We start from the raw sequence: 22,323 nt of genomic DNA, 5'->3' as shown, positions 1-22,323 counted from the left end.
CCACATACCACGACTCTCAAAGCCCTCTCGAGGATCACACAATCCAAAGCCATGATCGAGACACCATCCACGCAGCCAGTCACTTACCTGACCCATTCTGCTCCTTCTTTCCAGGTCCCAGCTGCCAAGTAGGAGCAGAGAGGTGAACTCTACGTGCATTCTTGATTACCTCAAGGTCCTCCCAAGAGATGTAAAGTCTCTTTCAACATTTGGCAGTGTCATTGCCACACCTGCTGAGAACCACGAGGATCCTTGCACTACAGACCCTGCAATAGAGCCTGGTGAAAATGGCACCCCTGCTTTCTCACTGGCCCACCAAGCAGTGCCACAGCAAGGCATGCCTCATGTCATGCTCTGTATGGTTGCTTTCTCCATTCTGGGCCATGGCGTATTTGTGTTCCTGGCTGCCCCATTTGCCTTAGTTTCCAGTTATCAAGGTGCTCCATGAAGCACACTTGATGCACGTGCCTTCTCACGTGCCTTCACCCGTCTGCATAATTAAGTTGGGTTCACATGAACACATCCCTGCACGTTTCAAGGCCACATTTTACGTTTGTGTTTCTGCACGTTCTTTATGGCTGCCTCTCTCTCTCCATCTCCTGTGTGGGACAGGAAAAAGGGCCTGGACCAGGCGCTATTTCACCACATACAAACTCACCTTCCAAACTCCTAACCAGCAATTTGCCTTAAAAAGCAAAGCCATTTCTGGCCTCTGTAAGGCTGGCTCCCAGCCAGGAGCTGTGTCCCTGTCATTTCACAGAGCTGCAGAGATTAAACAGAGAAGAACAGGTCTGTACAAGCCCAATGTGGGTGGGGTGGAAGTTCAGCAAGCTATAAGAAGCATTTGGGCGCTGAGCAAACAACGTATGGAATAGGAGAAGCAGGAGAAGCAACATGGGAGAGCTGCGTGTCCGCTCCGTTCTGGTGACTGGGGCCAACCGGGGAATCGGCCTCGGGCTGGTCCAGCACCTGCTGGCATTGCCAAACCCACCTGAGTGGGTCTTTGCAACTTGTCGCGACCCCAAGGGACAGCGAGCGCAGGTGAGGCTGGGCTGGAGCTGAGGTGGGGGACAGCAGGGCTGCTGCAGGAGGGGGGATGTGGGAGGGTCTCCACCAGGGAGCTGCAGCCCTGGACCTCAGGCACAGCAGAACTGGGGTGGGATGCAAGCAATGGCCGTGCCCAGAACTCATTGGGATCAAGAAGGGAGCTGCTGCCACTGCCTGGCACCGTGTGCCCCAGGGCTGCAGGCAAAGGGCTGTGTTGGCTGAGCAGCTCAGAGTGCGACACGAGGCTCACATCAGCTGTCTTCTACAGGAGCTGCAGAAATTGGCCTCCAAGCACCCCAACCTGGTCATCGTCCCGCTCGGTAGGTGACACAGCTGGAGCACAAGGCTGCCTCCCTGGGCTCCCTGCTCTGCCAGCACGCCGTCCTCCCCCATCCCTGGTGCAGGGCTCTGTCCCAGCACTGTGCCTGCTGGCAGACACCGAGGGCAGCGGGCGCTCACCTCCCCACCTCGCCTCTGCAGAAGTCACCGATCCCGCCAGCATCAAGGCGGCCGCAGCCAGCGTCGGGGAGCGCCTCAAGGGCTCGGGGCTGAACCTCCTCATCAACAACGCTGGGATCCTAAGGCCGAACAAGCTTGACAATGAAACACTGAAGGACATGGCTGAGGTGTACATGACCAACACCATTGCACCTCTGCTGCTCTGCCAGGTAATGTGCTCACCCACAGCTCCAGGAACGTCCCTGTACTGCATCCCTGAGGCCCTCAATGCAGGAAGGATGGGGCCCGTGGGACAGAGCCCTCCTCTGCTCTCGCCCTGCTGAGTTCCTGCCCTGGTGTCAGGTCCTGCACATTTCAGGTCCCACTCAGATCCCTTGCTCTCAGGAGTAGGTGTTCAAATCAGTGCAGAATGGGCTGAGCACAAGATGCCCATTCCGGCTGGGACCAGGAGGCAGGCTGAAGCATTTGGCACTCTGGAGCCTGGGGCCACAAGATAAGAGAAGAGTGCAGAGGTACAGGCCATGCCAAAGAGCAGAGTATCATGATCTGAGCCAGGAGAACAAGAACTTGCACTCTGCCTTTCTTCTGAGCACTGATGGGTGGCTGATTGCTGACACCGGCTGATTGCTGGTACTGTCCAATGTCCCTCCTTGGAGATGCTCAAAAGTCACCTGGACGTGGTCTTGGGCAATGGGCTCTTGGTGACTCTGCATGGGCAGGTATATAATCAATGGATACACAGATGGTATAATTAAGAAATATACCAGGGAGTTTGGCTAAGCAGGTCATTATACAAAAAGAGAATAGATAGAGTGCTTACCTGTATCCTGGCTCACTGTAAAACTCCAAAGGAGGAATCTCCAGAAGAAATCCATTCCCACTGGTATTAAACTCTTAAATAAGTCTAGGAGAGGTGCATCCAGGCCCCATCCCTTTTAGCAGCACAGGTGAATTACCACCACCTCTGATCCCAGGGCTGACTCATTGCTCCCCTCAGGTGATCAATCAGAGGTTCAGGCCCTGATTCAGCAGTTCCATGCAGTAGGAGAGATTGGACCAGATGATCTCCAGAGATATCCACAAACAAGTCTTCTCTGATTCTGCTCCTCTGATAGGACCCAGCACAGAAAGAAATGTGCTCACCCAGTGAGCCTCCTGTGTGCATGCTTCTCCTTCCCCTCCCCACAGGCGTTCCTGCCACTGCTGAAGAAGGCAGCCCAGGGGAGCCCTGGCTCAGGGATGGGCTGCAGCAAGGCAGCCATCGTCAACATTTCCAGCATTGGAGGATCTATCAAAGAAATGTATTTATGGGAAGGCATACAAGCAGTCAATTATCGCTGTAGCAAGGTATGTGCCATGATGAGCCTGAGCCAACCTTCTCTTGGCCAATGATGTAATCTGTCTTCCAGTATCAGCTCCTCACAGTCCCTACATCTCACTCGCTGCACATTGCCCCAGTTCCCACCTGATCCCTGTGCTGTCTCCACAGGCTGCTCTCAACATGCTCACCAGGTGCCAGTCCATGGGGTACCGCGAACACGGCATCCTCTGTGTCGCTTTCCATCCTGGCTGGGTGCAGACAGACATGGGGGTAACAGCCGGACACACGGTAGGAGCTTCCCCACGTTGGGTCCATCCACAGCCTGTGCTGTGCTGCCCTGGGACCCCTGCGCAGCGCCAGCCCCGGCTCCTGGCAGCCCCACCGCCCGCCTTCCCAGCTCTCACCCTCCTCCCAGGGCTCTGCTTCCCCCTCAGCCCGGCCGCTGCCTTCCCGCAGCCGGGCTCCAGGGCACAGCCTGGGCAGCCCTTGGGCACACACGCCTGCCTTTCTCCCTCTGCCCTGCAGCCCCCCGTGACGGTGGACGCGAGCGTAGGAGGGATGCTGAAGGTGCTCTCCAAGCTCTCCGAGAAGGACAGCGGGTCCTTCCTGGACTGGGAAGGGAACGCTGTGGCCTGGTGAGGTGCTGGCCCGGCCTCGTGCCTGGATCCTGGCACTGACCCCTCTGCTGCTGCCTTCCCCCTCCATAAAACCATATCTGACAACAGCAAGGCTGCTGACTCTGTGACCACAACAGTTCTGATGCACACTGGCAGCCCATGCAGGGCAGCCCCTTTTCCCACGCGCTCCCACTTCTCATCCATGAGCATCAGAACAGACTGCTCCCAACCACAGCCGCTGACAGATGTCCCCTCCAGTGACAGCTGTCACTGCTGGAAATGTCCGTCTCTGGAGTCAAGGGCTTTGGGCCACTGTCCATCTTCATGAGGTGGGCTGCCCAGGGCTGGGGAAGCACGAGTGCAGTGGGAGCACAGGATGCGTCCAGGAAGGGCTCCCCATGAGGGAACAGGAGGCTGGGGACACGGAGTAAGGCAGAGATGGAGTGAAGGGCTGTGCATCACCACGCATAGGCTGGGAAACAGGAAGACAAGGGCATTTTCTATTCTCTCTGACCATTTTTCATTTTTCCTGTTCATCTCTGTTCCTCTTGTTGGAACAGCCAATAGCAGCTGCCAGTTCCTGCTTTCTAAAGCTGCCTTTCCTTTTCCAGTCCATTTCTTCACCTCTCCGGATGACCACTGGTGTTTTGGTCTTCCCCTTATTGAGGCTGCCTCAGGATGTCTCTGGCTATCTGGTGCCGCTCTGCACCTCAAAGAATCTGGCCGTGCTTTACAAGGATGTTTCCTGCTCACAGGTCTAATGGTCAGAGAGGATCCCATGCTAGCACAGACATCTTCTGCCAGTGCCTTTGCAGACCCCTTCCATCAGCCTTTTCCCACATTCCCGAAGGCACACGGAGAGCTCTGCGCTGCACCAGAGGGCCTCCACTTGGAGGAAGGGCTTTTTGCTCTTCACAAGCCTGCAGCCCATTGAAACACGGTTTCCTTCGTCTTAGTGCCCTCTTCTGACAGCTGTGCAGAGCTCACAGCAGCTTTCAGGAAAGAAATTCAAGGTGTCTCACAGGTCCCGCTGGGGAGTCACTCAAGGCTCAGCTGGTGAAGGAGCCACAGGGGCACGGGAAGGGAAGAGGGAGGCTTTGGGCTGCAGGCTGATATTTTTCTTCATCCCTATCCACTTCAGAAAGAGAACAGAATGAGGAGTAGAACGTGGGCGAGGGCTTCTGCCCTGGGCCAAGAGCTGTGCCATGGCTGTGGGAGGGGATGGATTTCCGTGGTGGGCTGCTGCCCAGGTTCTTCCTTCTGGTCTGAGATCGTACGGTCAGAAGGGAAGGGGCTGGATATGGAAATTGAGGGCAAAATGGCTCGTTTGCCTTAGGAATATCCAACCTGAACCTCCCCTGGTGCAAGTGGAGGCCATGACCTCTTGTCCTATCCCTGTTACCTGGGAAAAGAGGCTGACCCATCCCACTTTTACACAGCTGTGACACAGAAAGGGAAAAAGACAATTTCATCATCCCTCTTTTCTCCCCCTGCCCAGAAAGTCGGTTCTGGGAATAAGTCTATTAAGCCCATGTGAAGAACAATGAAGAATAACAACTAATGCATGTTCAGGTTGAAAACCAAACAGTGGGGTGGGAAAGGGTGGGAGAAGGAGGGGAAAGATGGCCCAGACTGTTTCAAGTTGCCATCCTGATCTTGGAAGCAGGGAATGTTATGGAGCAGATCATCCTGAGTGCCAGCATGTGGCACAGAGGGGACCATCAGGTGATAAAAAGCAGCCAGGCTGGCTAGACTGAATAGGGGCTAATGGATGGGGTTTGACCCAGCTGGCTGCCAGGCACTGGTGGTGTTCCCCATGGCTCAGTCTGGAGCCAGTTTTGTTTCACAGTTCTGCCAGTGATATGGATGAGGGAATGGAAAGATCCTGAGGAAGGTGAAAAGACAACACCAAGCTAGGTGGCAGTGTCAAAACACTTGAGGGTAGGAAGGCTCTGCAGAGGGATCTGGATAGTCTGGATCAATAGACCAAGTCCAATTGCATGACATTCCACAGGGATGGGCGCCACGTCTTGCACCTGGATCACAACAACCCCCGTGCGGTGTTATGTGGTCGGGGAAGAGCGGCTGGAAGGTGCCTGGTAGAGAAGAACCTGGATGTGCTGGTTGACAGCTGGCTGAACATGAGGCAGAATGTGCTCAGATGGGCAAGAAGGCCAACGGCTTCCTGACCTGCACTGGAAAGAGTCTGGCCAAAGGACTAAGGAAGTGACTGTCGCATTGCATGTGGCACTGGTGAGACTGCATCTCCAATGCTGGGCTCAGTTTTGGGCCCCTGACTGCCAGAAGGATCTTGAGTTGCCGGAGTGAGTGCAGAGAAGGGCAGTGCAGCAGATGCAGGAGTTATGAGGAGACACAGAGGGCATGGGGCTTGTTTGGTTTGGAGAAGAGGAGACTGAGGTGAGACCTCATAGCTCCCTACAGCTCCCTGAAAGGGTGCAACAGGGAGGAGGTGTCGGTCTCTTTTGTGAGGTGTGGAGCAATAGCACATGAGAGGGAGCAGCTGCCAGTTGTGTTCAAGAGGTTTCTGTTGGACGTTAGTTATAATGTCTTCATGGAGAAGTTTTGCCAAACATCGGAACAGGCTGAGCTGCAAGGGGCTGGCCGGGATGGGGAGGAGGGACTGGGAGGGACAAAGGCCCGGCCTTGCAAATGTGCCATCCCCTGTGAACGCTGCGGTGGCCGGAGACACTTTGTACCCTCAGAGATCTGCCCACGGGTGGCCAAAGCCATTGATGTCTTTGGTCAGTGAGCACAGCATGCCTGCGGCAGGTGACGCCAGTGGCGGACACAGCAGGCTCCCTGCAGAAGCACGGCCGTGCCTTGGGTCGGAAGGGAGGTTGCCGCATCCACAGCGCAGAGCACTGAGCCCGCTGTGATCGCTGCCGGCCCCCTGCTTGGGTTGTGTTCTGCCCGTGTTGCCACAGCTGAGGGCAGGGCTGCAGCTGTGAGTTCGCAGCACCCCCTGGTTGCCCCTGTGGTGGAGGCGATGGGGGGCCTCAGTGGGCCGTCCTGAGCATCTCCCAAAGGCCCAAGTGGGAGCCTGGATAGCTCAGCTGGGAGAGCATCAGACTTTTAATCTGAGGGTCCAGGGTTCAAGCCCCTGTTCAGGCGAAGCTTTTATCCTTTACGCGGGACGGAGGGCAGCCGGAGCAACGCTACCCTGCGCCACGCACGCCGCAGCCTGGCCCACGCGCTGCCTCCTCACTGTTTTCCCCCTCGGGCGCTCTGTAGAGGAGGAGCTCGTGGCACACGCTGACAAGCCTCCTGCTGCCCCCTCTCTGCAGCTCTGCAGCTCTTCACCAATGACTCGCCTCCGCTCAAACATCCTGCCAAAACAGGACTGCTCGGCAGGACCTGCTCGCTTCCGTCCTTAGCCGGAACGGAGCTCAGCGCACCGCAGACGTCCCAGGAGTCTGACTGCAGAAGGGCTGGCTCCCTGGACGCGTGTCCATGGCTTGGAACTGGGGGGACTCCGCACCACCATCAAGGCTGGAGAACAACTCAGGGCACTGATGGAGCTGAGCTCCTGAACCTGCTGGGGCAGCCCAAGGTGAGAGCAGGGAGCTGGACGTCTGGTGACTCGGTCTGCTTAGACTGTGTCCCTACCTGGGGGCGTCTCAGTCTCCCCTGGGGCAATCTTATCAGTCTGCACTGTCCTCAGCCACTGATAGTGATTAGAATATCATTATTATCTTAGTTGATCTTCCTGCTGGGATGTCCTTGTTCCTCAATGGCCCCTCCTGGGGTGGCTTCATCACAGGTGCTACCTTGCACTCAGCTGGCACCTCCCCAGTCATGCAGCACTGCTGGCAAATTGCAGACTGCCTTGGTGAGCACTTGCACCGTCTCTGTTGGCTGTATCTCATAGGCCACACAGACTTACGAATCTTCAAAACAAGTTTGAGGTCACTTCCAGTTTCCCACTGAGCCCAAGGGCTGCGTCTCACTCCCTGTCTCCCCCTTACAACTCAGGGGTCTGGGTACCCTCAGAACAACTGGTCTTTCTCATAAAGACTGAAGCAGAAAAGGCACGAAGCACGTCAGCATCCTCCCCATCTGGGCCCCAGGCGCAGAAGAGCTGGAGCTGGACAGAGATTGGCATCGTAAAGCCAATAGCCTTGATGAAAAGCAGCACCTTTACTACTGCTTTCACAGCGGAGTGATCATAATGGAGTCGACTGTGCCATGCCCCTGCTCCTCAGCCTGACAAACAAAGGGATATTCCCCAAGCTTTCTGTAGTGACTTTGCAATTGCCCTTTGTGCACATATCTAGATGGGTGTGAACACTGAGCTTTCAGCCACAGAGAGTTTGGAAGGTGCAGTCATGCCCCAACTCCTGACAGAAAGCTTCTCTATGTGACATACGGCTGTCAGAGGGCCTGTGGGACAGGATACACCAATGGCCTTTCACCACACTGGAAAATACTGCTTCTGTTCATCTTAAAGCTCAGACCGTGCAAGAACGTTCCACCCCTCTACAGCTGAGCCTTGGGGACAGCAGCTTGTGACAAGACTCCACTGCCACCCCAGCAAGGCTGACTGTTCTCTTCTAGGTGTGTTCATGCCAGGCTGGACTATGACCCCTGCTAAAAGAATGCTTGTTTAGGATTTTATAAACCAGTGTGAGGCCCCTGAGCAAAGTCAACAGTCTACCATTACAGCTCCAAAACAATGGAAAGGTTCAAAACCAACATGACACAGCAGAAACAGGAGAGATAAAAGAGCTGGTTTTGGCTTTATCTGGTTCTGAGGCACGCTGAACTTTTCTATCACACTGTGGAAAACCATGGAAGGCAAATCTGCGAAAGCGCAGTGCATTCGTTTGCACACTCCTGGGCACAGCAGGGCTTTGGAGCAGTTCTGGCAGCCCGGGTGGGGGGAAGATGCTCTGCTGGACTCTACCACCAAGACAACGCAATGGGAGAAGCCAATATACCTGCACTGTTCAGTGACTACAGCACTGCTCATCAGCCCGTCAGCCTGTGCCCCTGCCTTTGGACTCAGTGCTGCAAAGAACAACTCTGCCAATGGAAACACTGGACATGGGGCATTTGCTTGGAAGAAAGGAGAGCAGAGAACACCAACTTGTGGCCATCTGAGCAACAATCTGACTGCGACAGACAGGGAAAGGGGAAGAGATCACCTCAGACTGGTTGATGCATGGCTGCGATCTGCTACACCCATCTGGCTTGAGATGCAGGAGCAGCAGCTCAGTGGAAGTCCTGCAGACCCACAGGGCATCGTGTCTCCTTCCCACTTGCTGCTTCCACTGTCGGCACACAGCAAAGCTTCTCCTGGCCACGGCTGCTGCTGGCTTCTGATTCCGGGGGTCAGGCATCACCAGACAGCCAAATTGTCCTTAAAATACAAACAGACTTTTGTCCTTTAGTAAGGTTAGATCCCAGCCAGGAGCTGTTCCCTGGACAGTACAGACCAGCTGAGATTGTACCCAGAACCGAGGGTTTGCGCAGCTCTGTGTGGGCGGGGTCCAGCAAGCCATAAGAAGCATTTGGGCACTGAGCAAACAACGTGCGCTGAGCAGAAGCAGGAGAAGCAACATGGGAGAGCTGAGTGTCCGCTCCGTTCTGGTGACTGGGGCCAACCGGGGAATCGGCCTCGGGCTGGTCCAGCACCTGCTGGCATTGTCAAACCCACCTGAGTGGGTCTTTGCAGGCTGCCGGGACCCCAAGGGACAGCGAGCGCAGGTGAGGCTGGGCTGGAGCTGAGGTGGGGGACAGCAGGGCTGCTGCAGGAGGGGGGATGTGGGAGGGTCTCCACCAGGGAGCTGCAGCCCTGGCCCCAGGGACACGAGAGGCAGAGTGTGATGGCCATGGGATGAGGTGTGCACGGGGTGCCCTGGGATCAAGAAGGGAGCTGCTGCCACTGCCTGGCACCGTGTGCCCCAGGGCTGCAGGCAAAGGGCTGTGTTGGCTGAGCAGCTCAGAGTGCGACACGAGGCTCACATCAGCTGTCTTCTACAGGAGCTGCAGAAATTGGCCTCCAAGCACCCCAACCTGGTCATCATCCCGCTCGGTAGGTGACACAGCTGGAGCACAAGGCTGCCTCCCTGGGCTCCCTGCTCTGCCAGCACGCCGTCCTCCCCCATCCCTGGTGCAGGGCTCTGTCCCAGCACTGTGCCTGCTGGCAGACACCGAGGGCAGCGGGCGCTCACCTCCCCACCTCGCCTCTGCAGAAGTCACCGATCCCGCCAGCATCAAGGCGGCCGCAGCCAGCGTCGGGGAGCGCCTCAAGGGCTCGGGGCTGAACCTCCTCATCAACAACGCTGGGATCGTAAGGGCAAACACGCTTGACAATGAAACACTGAAGGACATGGCCGAGGTGTACATGACCAACACCACTGCACCTCTGCTGCTCTGCCAGGTAATGTGCTCACCCATAGCTCCAGGAACGTCCCTGTACTGCATCCCTCACGTCCTCAATGCAGGAAGGATGGGGCCCGTGGGACAGAGCCCTTCTCTACTCTCTCCCTGCTGAGTTCCTGCCCTGGTGTCAGGTCCTGCACATTTCAGGTCCCACTCAGATCCCTTGCTCTCAGGAGTAGGTGTTCAAATCAGTGCAGAATGGGCTGAGCACAAGATGCCCATTCCGGTTGGGACCAGGAGGCAGGCTGAAGCATTTGGCACTCTGGAGCCTGGGGCCACAAGATAAGAGAAGAGTGCAGACGTACAGGCCATGCCAAAGAGCAGAGTATCATGATCTGAGCCAGGAGAACAAGAACTTGCACTCTGCCTTTCTTCTGAGCACTGATGGGTGGCTGATTGCTGACACCGGCTGATTGCTGGGACTGTCCAATGTCCCTCCTTGGAGATGCTCAGAAGTCACCCGGACATGGTCTTGGGCAATGGGCTCTTGGTGACTCTGCTTGGGTAGGGGAGGTTGCACCAAATGATCTACAGAGATATCTGCAAACAACAATTGTTCTCTGATTCTGTTGCTCTGATATAACCTGCTAAGGAAGGAAGAGTGCTCACCCAGTGAGCCTCCTGTCTGCATGCTTCTCCTTCCCCTCCCCACAGGCGTTCCTTCCACTGCTGAAGAAGGCAGCCCAGGGGAGCCCAGGCTCAGGGATGAGCTGCAGCAAGGCAGCCATCATCAACATTTCCAGCTGTTCGGGTTCAATCAAAGAACTCTACTTATGGGAAGGTGTGCAAGCTGTCAGTTACCGCTGCAGCAAGGTATGTGCCATGATCATTTTCCCCTCTGTTAATGACCTCAGGACCCCTTGAGTATATCATCTCTGAAAGTGTCTGCATCTCTCGGCTGTGGCTGAGCTCCTCACAGTCCCTACACCTCTCTCACAGCACATTGCCCCAGTTCCCACCTGATCCCTGTGCTGTCTCCACAGGCTGCTCTCAACATGCTCACCAGGTGCCAGTCCATGGGGTACCGCGAAAACGGCATCCTCTGTGTCACTTTCAATCCTGGATGGGTGCAAACGGACATGGGAAAAGCAGGAGGACACATGGTACGAGCTTCCCCACGTTGGGTCCATCCACAGACTGTGCTGGTCTCCCACGGAGGCTGCTGTCTCCCGGAGCCCTGCACCAAGACCCCCTCAGGGGGCTGCTCCGTCAGCACCATGGCAGCTCTCCCTGCCCTGGGACCCCTGCGCAGCGCCAGCCCCGGCTCCTGGCAGCCCCACCGCCCGCCTTCCCAGCTCTCACCCTCCTCCCAGGGCTCTGCTTCCCCCTCAGCCCGGCCGCTGCCTTCCCGCAGCCGGGCTCCAGGGCACAGCCTGGGCAGCCCTTGGGCACACACGCCTGCGTTTCTCCCTCTGCCCTGCAGCCCCCCGTGACGGTGGACGCGAGCGCAGCAGGGATGCTGAAGGTGCTCTCCAAGCTCTCCGAGAAGGACAGCGGGTCCTTCCTGGACTGGGAAGGGAACGTTGTGCCCTGGTGAGGTGCTGGCCCGGCCTCGTGCCTGGATCCTGGCAGTGGCCCCTCTGCTGCTGCCTGATCTCTGCTAAGTCCTCAGTAAAACCATATCTGACAACAGCAATGCTCTTGTCTCCATCTCTATCTCCAACAGCCTCTGCTCCATGCTTATAGCCCATGGAGGGCAGCCACTTCCCATGGGTGTTCCACTCCTCAATTTTGTGCAGCAGCACCCTCTGCTCCCAAGCACTGTCACTTTCAAGTATCTCAATAAGTGTCAGCTCTCATTGCTGGAAATGTTCCCTGCAGGAGGGAAAGTGACTGGGGCCACCACCCATCTCCGAGGTGTTGCAGTGCCTGGGGCTGGGAACATCAAGGGTGAATCGGGTGTGCAGAATCTCTCCATGAAGTTTTCCCAATGCAGCCAGCGGTTTGGGGTCATAGAGTGAGATGGAGTTGGTTTACAGGGCACTGCACAGCCACAAATGGAGCAGACAATGGCAAGACGCTGCTGCTCAGTCCATTGGCAGACAGAGGTAACAAGGGGCGGCTGAGCTGGCATCACCTCGGCACTCAGCTCCTTTCCCAGTCCACGGTGGCATCAGAGGTCTCCTGTGACAGGCTGCCCAACGCCACCAAAAAGCCCTGCGCGCTGCTGGGTGCATGTGGGGCAAAGGGGAACATTTTTCAGCCAGAAAGCCTGTGGAGGTGGGCAGTGGGTGGAAAAAAGGTCTAAAGAAAACAAGGGCACGGCCCTCACTTGTATTCTGAGTGCTCAACACTGCATGTCCAGGCAGCATCCCTGTATTTTTCTCAGGCAACGTGTCCCGTTTCCGTGGTCCATACACGTCCTTCTTTTCTCTCAGTCTGATCAGCAGGTCCTTGCCCCATCCTGCTGGCTTCCTGCCTCCTCTGCTTGTTTTCCTGCACAGGGGACACAGAGCTCTTGTGCTCTCTGCAAACTCGTCCTGAAGACTGGCCGGTTTTCCTCCGCTCCTTTGCCAGTAAGGTCATAATCCCAGCGGATCTCACCCAGTAATTCTTTACACAGCCCAAACTTCGCTCTCATGACGCTCGGGGTCCTGACTTTGCTTTCTGCGAGGCCCGTCCTCCTCTACATCACACACTCTCCCAGGAAGCATGGCCACTACAGCCCAGAGCACCTCCCATCTGCCGCTCCTGAATGAGCTCCTCTGGCTTGGAGACAACCACGTCCCAGAAGGGTTCTTTTAGGACTGCTCTGCCGAATACCCAGGCCAGGAAGGCACCCTCAACACACTCCAGGCCTCTTTGGGATTTTTTGCATCCTGCCCTGTTGCTTTCCCAGCAGATGTCTGGGTGCTTGAAATCCTCCACCACATTGCCCCTCTCAGTCAATTTGTAGCAGACCCTGACCGCTAGCTGTCCTTTATTGCCTGGTCCCTGTTTGACACCCACCAGCTCACAACCTGATGGTGGCTGCTCCTCAGAGGCAGCTCTTCACACGCTACCAACCCACTAACACACAGGGCAATTCCCCCACCCGTCTCTCCCTGCCCATCTCTTCTCAAAAACTTGCAGCCCTCAGTGGCTGCGCTCCAGCCACGTGAATTATACCTCATCTGTGACCACAGCTGGGTTGCACTTCTCTAATTGCACCATGGCTTCCAGCTTCTCCTGCTTATCACCAAGGCTGCATGCTTTAGGGGTGTAAAGGCACTTCAGACAGGCTATGGGCAACATTACCTTCTAGGAAGAGCGCTCGCAAGATCCTTTAAGAAGAACCTGAGGATTTTTCCCCATTATTTTTCTATAATGACAGCATTTCCTGGGCCTTCTCCATTGCATACAACTCCCTCCCCTACCCCCATCAAATGCAGTTTAAATACGGGGCAATCCATCCACACAGCTTGCTTCCCTCAGCTCCTCCTGCTCAGTTCTGTTCCACCTGCTGCCCACATACCACGACTCTCAAAGCCCTCTCGAGGATCACACAATCCAAAGCCATGATCGAGACACCATCCACGCAGCCAGTCACTTACCTGACCCATTCTGCTCCTTCTTTCCAGGTCCCAGCTGCCAAGTAGGAGCAGAGAGGTGAACTCTACATGCATTCTTGATTACCTCAAGGTCCTCCCAAGAGATGTAAAGTCTCTTTCAACATTTGGCAGTGTCATTGCCACACCTGCTGAGAACCACGAGGATCCTTGCACTACAGACCCTGCAATAGAGCCTGGTGAAAATGGCACCCCTGCTTTCTCACTGGCCCACCAAGCAGTGCCACAGCAAGGCATGCCTCATGTCATGCTCTGTATGGTTGCTTTCTCCATTCTGGGCCATGGCGTATTTGTGTTCCTGGCTGCCCCATTTGCCTTAGTTTCCAGTTATCAAGGTGCTCCATGAAGCACACTTGATGCACGTGCCTTCTCACGTGCCTTCACCCGTCTGCATAATTAAGTTGGGTTCACATGAACACATCCCTGCACGTTTCAAGGCCACATTTTACGTTTGTGTTTCTGCACGTTCTTTATGGCTGCCTCTCTCTCTCCATCTCCTGTGTGGGACAGGAAAAAGGGCCTGGACCAGGCGCTATTTCACCACATACAAACTCACCTTCCAAACTCCTAACCAGCAATTTGCCTTAAAAAGCAAAGCCATTTCTGGCCTCTGTAAGGCTGGCTCCCAGCCAGGAGCTGTGTCCCTGTCATTTCACAGAGCTGCAGAGATTAAACAGAGAAGAACAGGTCTGTACAAGCCCAATGTGGGTGGGGTGGAAGTTCAGCAAGCTATAAGAAGCATTTGGGCACTGAGCAAACAACATATGGAATAGGAGAAGCAGGAGAAGCAACATGGGAGAGCTGCGTGTCCGCTCCGTTCTGGTGACTGGGGCCAACCGGGGAATCGGCCTCGGGCTGGTCCGGCACCTGCTGGCATTGCCAAACCCACCTGAGTGGGTCTTTGCAACTTGTCGCGACCCCAAGGGACAGCGAGCGCAGGTGAGGCTGGGCTGGAGCTGAGGTGGGGGACAGCAGGGCTGCTGCAGGAGGGGGGATGTGGGAGGGTCTCCACCAGGGAGCTGCAGCCCCGGCCCCAGGGACACGAGAGGCAGAGTGTGATGGCCATGGGATGAGGTGTGCACGGGGTGCCCTGGGATCAAGAAGGGAGCTGCTGCCACTGCCTGGCACCGTGTGCCCCAGGGCTGCAGGCAAAGGGCTGTGTTGGCTGAGCAGCTCAGAGTGCGACACGAGGCTCACATCAGCTGTCTTCTACAGGAGCTGCAGAAATTGGCCTCCAAGCACCCCAACCTGGTCATCGTCCCGCTCGGTAGGTGACACAGCTGGAGCACAAGGCTGCCTCCCTGGGCTCCCTGCTCTGCCAGCACGCCGTCCTCCCCCATCCCTGGTGCAGGGCTCTGTCCCAGCACTGTGCCTGCTGGCAGACACCGAGGGCAGCGGGCGCTCACCTCCCCACCTCGCCTCTGCAGAAGTCACCGATCCCGCCAGCATCAAGGCGGCCGCAGCCAGCGTCGGGGAGCGCCTCAAGGGCTCGGGGCTGAACCTCCTCATCAACAACGCTGGGATTGCAAAGATACATTCAATTGACAATGAAACACTGAAGGACATGGCCGAGGTGTACACCACCAACACCATTGCACCTCTGCTGCTCAGCCAGGTAATGTGCTCACCCACAGCGCCAGGAACATCCCTGTACTGCATCCCTGAGATCTTTCACGGAGGAAAGAAGGGGCCATTGGGATCTACTCTTCCACTACTTTCCGCCTTCAGAGTCCTTGCCTTTGTGTCCAGACCAGTGTTCTTTAACTCCCAATCTGGTCTCTTGCTGTCTGAGGGCTGTGCTCAGAGCTTCCACGTTTTTCAGACTTGACTGAGACCAGGCAGCAAGCAGAAGACCTTGGCACTTTGGAGCCTAGGGCCTCTTACTGTGAAATGATAACAGCCCAGGTCTGCGAGCCCATGCCAGAGAGCAGAGTATCATGATTTGAGCCTGAAGAACAAGAATTTGCTCTCTGACTTTGTTCAGCTCTGGAGGGTGGCTGGGCCTTGCCATGGGCTGATCACAGATGTTGTCCGGTGTCCCTCACTGGAGATCCCCAGAAGCCCCTGAACAAGGTCTTGGGCAATAGGCTCTGGGTGGCTCTGCTTGAGTGTGGGTGGCTGCACCAGGGGATCTACAGAGATATCTGCCAATAACAACAGCTCTCTGATTCTCTGGTTCTGATGCACCACATATGGAAGGAAATACGCTCTTCCAGTGAGCCTCCTCTGTGCATGCTGCTCCTTCCCTTCCCCACAGGCGTTCCTGCCTCTGCTGAAGAAGGCAGCCCAGGGCAGCACGGGCTCGGGGATGAGCTGCAGCAAGGCAGCCATCGTCAACATTTCCAGCATTGGGGGTTCCATCAAAGAAATGTTTTCATGGGACATTACAAACTGCGTGTCTTACCGGTGCAGCAAGGTATGTGTTGGATATGAGCCCAAACTTCTCAGCAAATGACTGCATAATCCCTCCAGTGTCATCTCTGTCAGTCTCTTGCAGCTCTGTCCACTGTGACAGAGCTTCAGTCAGTCACTGGCTTCCTCTCACTTCACATTCCTGTTACTGGTCCCAAACCCCACTGCAGAGGACCATGCTGGGACAGATCTGCAAACCCCGGCCATGGGATCTGCACATGTCCCCAGGCTGCACCTTCTCATCCCCACCTGATCCCTGTGCTGTCTCCCACAGGCTGCTCTCAACATGCTCACCAGGTGCCAGTCCATGGGGTACCGCGAACACGGCATCCTCTGCCTTGCTTTCCATCCTGGCTGGGTGCAGACAGACATGGGGAACTCAAGTGGACACACGGTAGGAGCTTCCCCACGTTGGGTCCATCCACAGCCTGTGCTGGTCTCCCACGGAGGCTGCTGTCTCCCAGAGCCCTGCACCAAGACCCCCTCAGGGGGCTGCTCCGTCAGCACCATGGCAGCTCTCCCTGCCCTGGGACCCCTGCGCAGCGCCAGCCCCGGCTCCTGGCAGCCCCACCGCCCGCCTTCCCAGCTCTCACCCTCCTCCCAGGGCTCTGCTTCCCCCTCAGCCCGGCCGCTGCCTTCCCGCAGCCCGGCTCCAGGGCACAGCCTGGGCAGCCCTTGGGCACACACGCCTGCGTTTCTCCCTCTGCCCTGCAGGCCCCGCTGACAGTGGATGCAAGCGTAGGAGGGATGCTGAAGGTGCTCTCCAAGCTCTCCGAGAAGGACAGCGGGTCCTTCCTGGACTGGGAAGGGAACGTTGTGGCCTGGTGAGGTGCTGGCCCGGCCTCGTGCCTGGATCCTGGCAGTGGCCCCTCTGCTGCAGCCTGATCTCTGCTAAGTCCTCAGTAAAACCATATCTGACAACAGCAAGGCTGCTGACTGTCTGTGAACACAACAGGCTCGATGGAACTCCATGGAGAGCAGCCACGTGCCAGGTGTGTTCCATTCCTCATCTTTGTGCATCAGTATCCTCTGCTCCCAGCCACAGCCACTGCCAGCTGGCCCCACAAGTGACAGATGTCACTGCTGGAAATGCCCCTTCAGGGAGTGAATGGAATTGGGACCAGACTCTGTCTTCAAGGCCGTGGGCAGCCCAGGCGGGAAGGGCCAGGCTCTGACCAACACGGCCACCTCATAAGGGCCCAGGCAGTCAGGGAAACAAAGCAGAGAGCAGTCACTGCAGGCAGAGTTGGGGAGCAAGGTGCTGCATGCCGGGGTTGGGAATGGGTGTACAATTAATGAGTGTACTAATGTCATCACTATGAAATATCAGAGAGTTCGACTAAGCAGGTTATTACACAAAAGAAAGAATAGATAGAGTCCATCACCTTGTCCCGGGCTCACTGTAAAACGTCAAAGCAGGGATCTCCAGAAAGAAAACCTTCCCCACCTGTGCTCCCAGCAGTGACTCATTGCTCGCCTCAGGTGATCAATCAGAGGTTCAGGCATGATTCAGCAATTCCCATGCACTGCGGAGTGCTGCCTATGTCCCTGGGTGGGTGCTGGTGACATGGGGGCACAGCTGGTGTCCCCTGGGCAAGCAGTTGCCTTCCCAGTGGAGGAACGTGCCAGAGGTCCCTTGAGGACGGCTGTCTCCTTCTCCAGGCTGCCCAGAGCCACAGCGACGTCCTGCACGCTCTGCTCCACCATCGCGTGTGTCTGCTGAAGGGGACAAGGACCTGAATGACCACTGTGGCCCAGGGTGGGCAGAGAGCTGAGTTGACCAACCAGGACGGAGTTTGGACTCAGGGTATGGAAGGTTTTGACCCTCAAGTTCACAAGTCCAGCCTGATTTACCAAATCCCATCACTAAACTGCGTCCCCAAGTGTCCCATTCACACATCTCCTTCATAACTCAGTGATGGGGAATCCACTGCTTTCCTGGTCAGCCCATTCCAACATTTGACAACTCTCTCAACATAGCATGACTCCACCAACACAAATACCAGTGCTGGGCCATTTGCTTGCAAGAAAGGAAAGCAGAAAACACCAACTTGTGGCCATCTGAGCAACAATCTGACTGCAACAGACAGGGAAAGGGGAACGAGATCACCTCAGACTGGTTGATGCATGGCTACGATCTGCTACACCCATCTGGCTTGAGATGCAGGAGCAGCAGCTCAGTGGAAGTCCTGCAGACCCACGGGGCATCGTGACTCCTTCCCACTTGCTGCTTCCACTGTCCGCACACAGCAAGGCTTCTCCTGGCCACGGCTGCTGCTGGCTTCTGATTTCGGGGGTCAGGCATCACCAGACAGCCAGACTATAATTAAAATGCAAAGAGCCATTTGTCACTTGGATAGGCTGGCTCCCAGCTGGCAGCTTCATCCAGGACTGTTCAAAGAACGTGATAAATTGTCCCACGGCCAACAGTATGCGCAAGCCCTGTGTGGGTGGGGTGGAAGTTCAGCAAGCTATAAGAAGCATTAGGGTGCTGAATAAACGTGAGCAGGAGCAGAAGCAGGAGAAGCAACATGGGAGAGCTGCGTGTCCGCTCCGTTCTGGTGACTGGGGCCAACCGGGGAATCGGCCTCGGGCTGGTCCAGCACCTGCTGGCATTGCCAAACCCACCTGAGTGGGTCTTTGCAACTTGTCGCGACCCCAAGGGACAGCGAGCGCAGGTGAGGCTGGGCTGGAGCTGAGGTGGGGGACAGCAGGGCTGCTGCAGGAGGGGGGATGTGGGAGGGTCTCCACCAGGGAGCTGCAGCCCTGGACCTCAGGCACAGCAGAACTGGGGTGGGATGCAAGCAATGGCCGTGCCCAGAACTCATTGGGATCAAGAAGGGAGCTGCTGCCACTGCCTGGCACCGTGTGCCCCAGGGCTGCAGGCAAAGGGCTGTGTTGGCTGAGCAGCTCAGAGTGCGACACGAGGCTCACATCAGCTGTCTTCTACAGGAGCTGCAGAAATTGGCCTCCAAGCACCCCAACCTGGTCACTGTCCCGCTCGGTAGGTGACACAGCTGGAGCACAAGGCTGCCTCCCTGGGCTCCCTGCTCTGCCAGCACGCCGTCCTCCCCCATCCCTGGTGCAGGGCTCTGTCCCAGCACTGTGCCTGCTGGCAGACACCGAGGGCAGCGGGCGCTCACCTCCCCACCTCGCCTCTGCAGAAGTCACCGATCCCGCCAGCATCAAGGCGGCCGCAGCCAGCGTCGGGGAGCGCCTCAAGGGCTCGGGGCTGAACCTCCTCATCAACAACGCTGGGATCCTAAGGCCGAACAAGCTTGACAATGAAACACTGAAGGACATGGCCGAGGTGTACATGACCAACACCATTGCACCTCTGCTGCTCAGCCAGGTAATGTGCTCACCCACAGCACCAGGAACGTCCCTGTACTGCATCCCTCGCGTCCTCAATGCAGGAAGGATGGGGCCCGTGGGACAGAGCCCTCCTCTACTCTCTCCCTGCTGAGTTCCTGCCCTGGTGTCAGGTCCTGCACATTTCTGGTCCCACTCAGATCCCTTGCTCTCAGGAGTAGGTGTTCAAATCAGTGCAGAATGGGCTGAGCACAAGATGCCCATTCCGGTTGGGACCAGGAGGCAGGCTGAAGCATTTGGCACTCTGGAGCCTGGGGCCACAAGATAAGAGAAGAGTGCAGAGGTACAGGCCATGCCAAAGAGCAGAGTATCATGATCTGAGCCAGGAGAACAAGAACTTGCACTCTGCCTTTCTTCTGAGCACTGATGGGTGGCTGATTGCTGACACCGGCTGATTGCTGGGACTGCCCAATGTCCCTCCTTGGAGATGCTCAAAAGTCACCTGGACGTGGTCTTGGGCAATGGGCTCTTGGTGACTCTGCTTGGGTAGGGGAGGTTGCACCAAATGATCTACAGAAATATCTGCAAACAACAATTGTTCTCTGATTCTGTTGCTCTGATATAACCTGCTAAGGAAGGAAGAGTGCTCACCCAGTGAGCCTCCCGTCTGCATGCTTCTCCTTCCCCTCCCCACAGGCGTTCCTGCCACTGCTGAAGAAGGCAGCCCAGGGGAGCCCAGGTTCAGGGATGAGCTGCAGCAAAGCAGCCATCGTCAACATTTCCAGCATTGTGGGTTCAATCGACCAAGTCATTTTAATGGAAGTTGCACAATTTGTCAGTTACCGCTGCAGCAAGGTATGTGCTATGATCATTTTCCCCCCTGTTAATGACCTCAGGACCCCTTGAGTATATCATCTCTGAAAGTGTCTGCATCTCTCTGCAGTGGCGGAGCTCCTGACAGTCCCTACACCTCTCTCACAGCACATTGCCCCTGTTCCCACCTGATCCCTGTGCTGTCTCCCACAGGCTGCTCTCAACATGCTCACCAGGTGCCAGTCCATGGGGTACCGCGAACACGGCATCCTCTGCCTTGCTTTCCATCCTGGCTGGGTGCAGACAGACATGGGAAAAGCAGGAGGAGACAAGGTACGAGCTTCCCCACGTTGGGTCCATCCACAGCCTGTGCTGGTCTCCCACGGAGGCTGCTGCCTCCCGGAGCCCTGCACCAAGACCCCCTCAGGGGGCTGCTCCGTCAGCACCATGGCAGCTCTCCCTGCCCTGGGACCCCTGCGCAGCGCCAGCCCCGGCTCCTGGCAGCCCCACCGCCCGCCTTCCCAGCTCTCACCCTCCTCCCAGGGCTCTGCTTCCCCCTCAGCCCGGCCGCTGCCTTCCCGCAGCCGGGCTCCAGGGCACAGCCTGGGCAGCCCTTGGGCACACACGCCTGCGTTTCTCCCTCTGCCCTGCAGCCCCCGCTGACGGTGGACGCGAGCGCAGCAGGGATGCTGAAGGTGCTCTCCAAGCTCTCCGAGAAGGACAGCGGGTCCTTCCTGGACTGGGAAGGGAACGTTGTGCCCTGGTGAGGTGCTGGCCCGGCCTCGTGCCTGGATCCTGGCAGTGGCCCCTCTGCTGCTGCCTGATCTCTGCTAAGTCCTCAGTAAAACCATATCTGACAACAGCAATGCTCTTGTCTCCATCTCTATCTCCAACAGCCTCTGCTCCATGCTTATAGCCCATGGAGGGCAGCCACTTCCCATGGGTGTTCCACTCCTCAATTTTGTGCAGCAGCACCCTCTGCTCCCAAGCACTGTCACTTTCAAGTATCTCAATAAGTGTCAGCTCTCATTGCTGGAAATGTTCCCTGCAGGAGGGAAAGTGACTGGGGCCACCACCCATCTCCGAGGTGTTGCAGTGCCTGGGGCTGGGAACATCAAGGGTGAATCGGGTGTGCAGAATCTCTCCATGAAGTTTTCCCAATGCAGCCAGCGGTTTGGGGTCATAGAGTGAGATGGAGTTGGTTTACAGGGCACTGCACAGCCACAAATGGAGCAGACAATGGCAAGACGCTGCTGCTCAGTCCATTGGCAGACAGAGGTAACAAGGGGCGGCTGAGCTGGCATCACCTCGGCACTCAGCTCCTTTCCCAGTCCACGGTGGCATCAGAGGTCTCCTGTGACAGGCTGCCCAACGCCACCAAAAAGCCCTGCGCGCTGCTGGGTGCATGTGGGGCAAAGGGGAACATTTTTCAGCCAGAAAGCCTGTGGAGGTGGGCAGTGGGTGGAAAAAAGGTCTAAAGAAAACAAGGGCACGGCCCTCACTTGTATTCTGAGTGCTCAACACTGCATGTCCAGGCAGCATCCCTGTATTTTTCTCAGGCAACGTGTCCCGTTTCCGTGGTCCATACACGTCCTTCTTTTCTCTCAGTCTGATCAGCAGGTCCTTGCCCCATCCTGCTGGCTTCCTGCCTCCTCTGCTTGTTTTCCTGCACAGGGGACACAGAGCTCTTGTGCTCTCTGCAAACTCGTCCTGAAGACTGGCCGGTTTTCCTCCGCTCCTTTGCCAGTAAGGTCATAATCCCAGCGGATCTCACCCAGTAATTCTTCACACAGCCCAAACTTCGCTCTCATGACGCTCGGGGTCCTGACTTTGCTTTCTGCGAGGCCCGTCCTCCTCTACATCACACACTCTCCCAGGAAGCATGGCCACTACAGCCCAGAGCACCTCCCATCTGCCGCTCCTGAATGAGCTCCTCTGGCTTGGAGACAACCACGTCCCAGAAGGGTTCTTTTAGGACTGCTCTGCCGAATACCCAGGCCAGGAAGGCACCCTCAACACACTCCAGGCCTCTTTGGGATTTTTTGCATCCTGCCCTGTTGCTTTCCCAGCAGATGTCTGGGTGCTTGAAATCCTCCACCACATCGCCCCTCTCAGTCAATTTGTAGCAGACCCTGACCGCTAGCTGTCCTTTATTGCCTGGTCCCTGTTTGTCACCCACCAGCTCACAACCTGATGGTGGCTGCTCCTCAGAGGCAGCTCTTCACACGCTACCAACCCACTAACACACAGGGCAATTCCCCCACCCGTCTCTCCCTGCCCATCTCTTCTGAAAAGCTTGCAGCCCTCAGTGGCTGCGCTCCAGCCACGTGAATTATACCTCATCTGTGACCACAGCTGGGTTGCACTTTTCTAATTGCACCATGGCTTC

General features: G+C 56.6%; 2 protein-coding genes, 1 long non-coding RNA gene and 1 other non-coding gene across 11 annotated transcripts in view; 3 read left to right on the top strand and 1 right to left on the bottom strand.

The window, feature by feature from the left end:
* The window catches only part of LOC125699031 (uncharacterized), a 35,087-nt gene that overhangs the window by 9,662 nt on the left and 3,102 nt on the right, over nt 1-22,323 (bottom strand). For 2 of the 3 annotated variants that reach the window (XR_007379411.1, XR_007379409.1), the window contains exon 2: nt 17,257-18,129. This is a non-coding gene — a long non-coding RNA (uncharacterized LOC125699031). Of the gene's footprint in view, nt 1-17,256; nt 18,130-18,952; nt 19,060-22,323 lie in introns of those variants that run through there. The other variant, XR_007379410.1, reaches the window with a different exon arrangement.
* LOC125699026 (C-factor-like) overlaps nt 880-22,323 on the top strand; it is a 31,137-nt gene continuing 9,693 nt past the window's right edge. Inside the window, exons 1-6 of one of the 5 annotated variants that reach the window (XM_048958087.1) lie at nt 6,700-9,171; nt 9,448-9,499; nt 9,660-9,847; nt 10,504-10,662; nt 10,833-10,952; nt 11,273-11,387. In XM_048958087.1, the coding sequence (XP_048814044.1) occupies nt 9,025-9,171; nt 9,448-9,499; nt 9,660-9,847; nt 10,504-10,662; nt 10,833-10,952; nt 11,273-11,386 (780 nt within the window). In that variant the 5' untranslated portion in view covers nt 6,700-9,024 and the 3' untranslated portion in view covers nt 11,387. Of the gene's footprint in view, nt 1,042-6,699; nt 9,172-9,447; nt 9,500-9,659; nt 9,848-10,503; nt 10,663-10,832; nt 10,953-11,272; nt 11,388-18,121; nt 18,488-18,761; nt 18,814-18,973; nt 19,162-19,817; nt 19,977-20,147; nt 20,268-20,587; nt 20,797-22,323 lie in introns of those variants that run through there. The other 4 variants (XM_048958084.1, XM_048958082.1, XM_048958083.1 and 1 more) reach the window with 4 other exon arrangements.
* Nucleotides 6,504-6,576, top strand: TRNAK-UUU (transfer RNA lysine (anticodon UUU)). Its single transcript has one exon. It is a non-coding gene; the product is annotated as a tRNA-Lys (tRNA).
* On the top strand, nt 14,150-20,796 carry LOC125699024 (C-factor-like). 2 transcript variants are annotated; one of them, XM_048958076.1, is made up of 7 exons: nt 14,150-14,336; nt 14,613-14,664; nt 14,825-15,012; nt 15,655-15,813; nt 16,084-16,203; nt 16,524-16,638; nt 20,703-20,796. In XM_048958076.1, the coding sequence occupies exons 1-6, from the start codon at nt 14,190-14,192 to the stop codon at nt 16,635-16,637; spliced, it is 780 nt and encodes a 259-aa protein (XP_048814033.1). In that variant the 5' UTR covers nt 14,150-14,189; the 3' UTR covers nt 16,638; nt 20,703-20,796. The 2 variants fall into 2 exon arrangements, with proteins under 2 accessions (XP_048814033.1, XP_048814032.1); XM_048958075.1 differs by lacking the exon at nt 20,703-20,796 and having other exon boundaries at nt 16,524-16,732.

This window comes from Lagopus muta, chromosome 12 (genome assembly GCF_023343835.1).
Source record: "Lagopus muta isolate bLagMut1 chromosome 12, bLagMut1 primary, whole genome shotgun sequence".
Taxonomy (NCBI): Eukaryota; Metazoa; Chordata; class Aves; order Galliformes; family Phasianidae; genus Lagopus; species Lagopus muta.
This window is presented reverse-complemented; position numbering and strand designations above follow the sequence as displayed.